Source organism: Otolemur garnettii, unplaced genomic scaffold (genome assembly GCF_000181295.1).
Source record: "Otolemur garnettii isolate 467f Iridium unplaced genomic scaffold, OtoGar3 scaffold00003, whole genome shotgun sequence".
Taxonomy (NCBI): domain Eukaryota; kingdom Metazoa; phylum Chordata; class Mammalia; order Primates; family Galagidae; genus Otolemur; species Otolemur garnettii.
The window spans coordinates 4,294,904-4,300,058 of record NW_003852398.1 but is presented as its reverse complement, the minus strand read 5'-3'; the positions used below and the strand labels follow the sequence as shown (position 1 = coordinate 4,300,058).

The 5,155-nt window shown below is 53.9% G+C and overlaps 1 protein-coding gene across 1 annotated transcript in view; it reads left to right on the top strand.

The window, feature by feature from the left end:
* Positions 1–1,863: 1,863 nt before the first annotated feature.
* ERGIC1 (endoplasmic reticulum-golgi intermediate compartment 1) overlaps positions 1,864–5,155 on the top strand; it is a 115,693-nt gene continuing 112,401 nt past the window's right edge. Inside the window, exon 1 of the mRNA XM_023515218.1 lies at positions 1,864–2,071. Within this exon, the coding sequence (XP_023370986.1) occupies positions 2,052–2,071 (20 nt within the window). The 5' untranslated portion in view covers positions 1,864–2,051. The remainder of the gene's footprint in view (positions 2,072–5,155) is intronic.

Genomic DNA, 5,155 nt, shown 5'->3' with positions numbered 1-5,155 from the left:
ACTGCAGGCAGCCACTACAATGCCTGGCTAATTTTTTTTTTTTTTTTGGTTGCAGTTTGGCTAGGGCTGTGTTTGAACCCGCCACCCTCGGTATATGGGGCTGGCGCCCTACTCACTGAGCCACAGGCACTGCCTATACCTGGCTATTTTTTATATATGGGGTCTTGCTCTGGCTCAGGCTGGTCTCCAACTCGTCAGCTTAGGCCATCCACCTGCCTCAATCCACCACTCAGCCAAGGGCTGGGATTACAGGTGTGAGCCACCGTGCCTGGCCTCTATTTCTCTCTTGTGTAGAAGTCTGGGCAGGTGTTTGAGGACAGGTATGATGTCACTCAGTGGCAGGAATTCAGGCTCTTTGTCGTATTGCCTTGCTCCATGTGGCCTCCACCTTATGGTCCTGGATAGTGACACCCACATTCTGAGAAGCCAGACAGAGAAAGGGGCAGGGAGGGTAAAGTGCATACACCAACTATCCCAGATGCTCCCATCACATCCCTCCAGTCACATCTCGGTCACATGGCCACACCTAGCTGCAAGGGAAACTGGGAAACACAACCTTCATTCATTCAGAACATCCATGTGCCCAGGCCAGGTAAAAATTGGGAACTCATCTCCATGCAAAAAGAGCAAGTAGGTCTGAGCTGAGGATGGGAAACTGCCCCCATGACACCCAAGTGGCTGGTCTGTGGAGCGTATAGTAGAAGAAAGGATATGAGGTCAAACGTCCACCAGAGCATGACTTCCCTCCTATATGGGGCCAACAGACACTCATGTGGACCCCTTGAGTGGCTGCTCAAGTTTCCAGATTTCAGGCTCAGATTTCTCTCCCCCAAGGGTGTCAGGCTGCTTGTTGAGAGAGTGGAAGAAAAGAAGGAAGGGAGGGAGGAGAAAGTGGGAGGTCAGAGGGAGAGGCAATTGGCCAGGCCACAGTGGAAGGGTCTGGTCCACCACCTCTTGCCAGTGCGGTCCCTTTCCAACCCTCTCAGAAGAACAGTACTGTGGTTTCCCTCCATTTGTGGATGAGGAAACTGCCCGTTGGCCCTACTTTTCGAACATGGCCCCCATTGTTTAGCTCTGGATTTTTTCAAAACCTGTGTCACCACAACCTAGAAAGGGCCAGTGACAAAACCCTAGGAACTTTCAGAGTGGGGTTCCCCCACACCGATCTTACACTGCCTCAACTATCATTTCCACTAACCCAGCAAACCCAGACAAAGCTGCTCAGTATTTGTGTTTTTGAGAAGGAAACTGAGGTTCAAAGAGGGAGACAATCGGCATGATTCGCCTTAAGCTGAGTCACAGCACGGGCCCAGTCTTCTTTGAGACAAACTTGCCTGCCCCGAATGGGCCTGAAGTGACCCACGAGTGGAGATGAAAGTGCGGACAGCTATGGTACCAACTACTGTAAGTTAGTCTCCCAGTTTTCTCATTTGAACCCCAGGAAAACTCCCTCGAGTAAGCGTCATCATTCTCTTTATGCAGGAGGCGCTGCTCAGAGAAGCCCAGCGACTGTTCCAGAGAGGCACAGCTGGAGAGGCGGTGGTCCTAGGACCCAGCAGGGACTGTCTGGCCTCCTCCCGTCCCCCGCAGTGTCACGCGCTGGCCCAGAGCTAGGCGCCCAGAAGGGTCCAAATCTGCATCAGCCCATTAATCCTCATGGCTCAGCGAAACTATTTTACAAATACAAAAACAGGGGGCTCTGGATTTGTCTAAGGCCACACGGAGAAACGGAGCAGGAAAGTGAGTGGGAGGCTTGAAGTCACCAAGGTGTGAATCCCTGTGGGGACTCCACGCCCCGAAAGCCCGCTCCTCCCCTGCCGGCCCCCGGGCCCCTTTAACCGGGCAGCGGAAGGGGCGGCCGGCGGGCGTCGCCCAATGGGCTGCGCGGAGCGTCACTTCCCGGCGGCGGGCTGCGAGTGGCGAGCGGCTAGAGCTGGGGACGGCCGGCGGGGGCGGGGCGGCCGGAGGAGGCGTTGGCAGCGGGCTCGGACCCACGCGGCGCCGCAGCCCGCCTGGCCTGCAGCGCTCCCACTCCCGGCGGCGGCGGCACGATGCCCTTTGACTTCAGGAGGTGAGTGTGCTGACCCCTGCCACTGGGGAGCCCCCTCCGCGGGCAGAGGGACGACCCGGCACGCCGCGCACCCCTCCTCTCCGGCATGCAAAGGCGGACCCCTGTCCTGTGCATGCCTCTGCTGGCCCTCAGGGACCCTAGGTGGGCCCCTCCACACACACGAAACCAGCCAGAACCCGGGTCTTCCCCCTGGTGCAGCCGGATGCAAACCCACCCACCTTCCTTTCGCCCAGCCCCCTCCCCATCCTACCGGGCACCTTGCATTCTCCTTCCTGCAAACTGCACAACAAATTTCCTCTCTTCTCCTAGTTGGGAACAACCCTTACAACCCAGCATCCTCCTCCTCCCCACCTCAGCCTCCTTTAGTGGACCCCACCCAGGCTGACAGGTGGGGCCAGAGCACCTGGAGTGAGCCTGCAGGGGCCTGCAGCCCCATCCTGCCTGGCAACACCTGGAGGGTTTTAGGTTGGCATAGTTTAAGACTCCCCCTGACTGGGTGGTTGGCATAGTTTGAGACTCCCCTAGGCAGGGCAATCAGAGGCCGGTCCCCAGCCAGCCTCCACCCTGTGTTCTGGGTATGGGGGCATGTGGGAAGGGGAGGAGGCCAGGAGACCTGGGCAGGGCTCTGCACTGGGACCATCAGGATCAGGCTTTGGCTTTCTGGCAGTTACCACAATGGGCCCATTGTGGGGTTCAGCTACCTCATGCCCACCTTATGCTAGGCCAGACATTGTGGCCTAGCATACCCAGGAAGGGGGTCTCCACCTGACCTTGATGTGTGAGACCCCTGGGGATAACCTGGTCTGAGGCAGCCAGACTTGGTGTGTAACTGGGAAAATAGCAGGCTTTAGTGTGGGAAGCAGCTGCAGAAGCAGCTCTGCCCTCTCTACTGAGCTGCTCAGTATACTCTAGCAGTTAGGGCCAAGGCTCTGTCTGGGTCCAGACCTCCCCTTCCCCGTTCAGCTGGATGATCTCAGCAAATGTCTGAGTCCTCTTAGTGTTTCAGTTTCACCACCTGCAAAGCAGAACTAAAAATAAGGTCTCCACCTGTGAGGGCTCAGTGCATGAGACCCCTTAACAGAGTCTGGCAGGATTTAGAGATCAAAAGTAGGGCATCCGGTTGTTTCTGCAACCATCAAGTAGGAATTCTGATGCCTATATCACAGGAGGGACTTCTCGCCTCCTCTTTCGGGTGGGGATGAAGCCAGGGTAAAGTGACAGTCTACCTAGAGAGAGGTTACTAGCCTGCCATGACCTCATGGCACAGGAGTATGTTGGGATTTAGACCCAGAGAAGATACCAGCCTTGGACCTCTACTGTCTGAGGTGGTTTTCCAACCTGTCCTGAGCACTGATGCCATCTAGCAAGGGATACCTCTTCCAGGTAGCCCTGAGACTGGAACCAGTATCTCTGAGACAAATGGGACCCAGGGAAGACCTAAACATGGAAAGACCTTTTTGCAATTCAGGAACAGTCCTAATACCTACAATTAACATACAGGCTGTGAGAGCTGTAGTTGGCTCATCCACTCCTGGTTCCACAAAGCCTCCCATTACTCATGCTTACCATAAAGATTCCTGTCCGGGTCCTCTGTGCCCATTTAATTCAGTAGATTCTGGTAATGTTCAGCTTGCTGGGAACATTACTGCTTTTCTTCCTTTAATCTGTCCCCTCTGCACCTCACCTGTCTTTACAGAGCTGGAACTTGAGAATCCAGGGCTGAGGGGCTTGCTCTGGCCCTTGATGAAAAGGATGGGCCTAGGTCCCAGGTCACACATGGCTCTTGACTTTGTGTTCCTTAAGTTGGAGGTTGGGGGGTAGGGAACAGGTGAGGTGAAGTAAGGAAAATAGGTGAGGCCAGCTCTGGACTTTGGCGTTGGAGGGGCTTATCTGCCAAAAGCTCTGTATGCCTATTAGGCATTAATATTTAAAGTGGAAAACATGGGGCTGCTAGCCTGGAGCTCCACAGGCATGCTTCAGGCCCTGAGTGCCCATCTGACCATCTGAGCCCCAGCTTAACTAGGTGTTTTCTGGAGGGCTTGGGCTCACCACAGAATGGTGATAATGGATTCAACGTTCACATTTGCATCTTGGAGGATGAGCTGTTTATGCTGCACAAATCTGCATGCTTTAAGATCTGTGGACTACAAGGCATCAGGGCCTGGGTTCTAAGAAAGGTTCAACCATCCCTCCTCTTCTGTGTATATTCATCAAGCCCTAACCCATGTCCCCTCCTTGCTTAGCTCTGAGGTGGGGAGAGGGCAGCACATGGCCCAGCCCTCACAGTACTCTGAGAAGAGAAGGGGGAAGGCTTGATGGGGTCCCAGGAATGCAGGGAGCATTCACCACTATACAGACTTTCATTCCGGGGGGTAGCACCTGTGGCTCAAAGGAGTAGGGTGCTGGCCCCATATGTCAGAGGTGGTGGGTTCAAACCCAGCCCTGGCCAAAAACTGCAAAAAAAAAAAAAGACTTTAATTCCCTTGTCACCTGAGACTGGGAGGGAGTTAATCTTCATTTTCAATCAAAGGAGGAGACTTTACTAAGTGGAAGCCTTTTGCTCTGGGCAGATAGTGGCTGGTGAAACTGAGATTTGGAATTGGGGGCAGTTAGTGCCAAAGCTTCAGCTCTGGGAGAAAAAGGAAAGCTTGGAGGATCCCACCACTCTGTCAGTGTCAGGTCTTTTAGGAATTTTGGATAGTGGAGAGGGGAATTACCATTATTAGATTGCCCCCACCCCCAGTCCTGGGAGAAAACCAGGTTTCATGCTTAAGTTGCTCTTCTTAAAACAAAGACTGGGTGGGGGGAAATAGCATCCTTTTGCCCTTTCCTGCCCATACTCCTGTTTTCTCACTGTCTTTTAGAAGCTGTCACAACTTACTTAGCTCTGACGTGTTTTCCTGTCTGTGAAATGGGAATGATGAGACAGTGTGTGTAAAGCACCTAGACACAGAGAGTAAGCCCGTTTGTATCATTGTATTTAACACTTATCACAGCTCTGTGCCTGTGGCTCAAGTGGCTAAGGCGCCAGCCACATACACCCAAGGTGGTGAGTTCAAATCCAGCCTGGGCCTGCCAAACAAC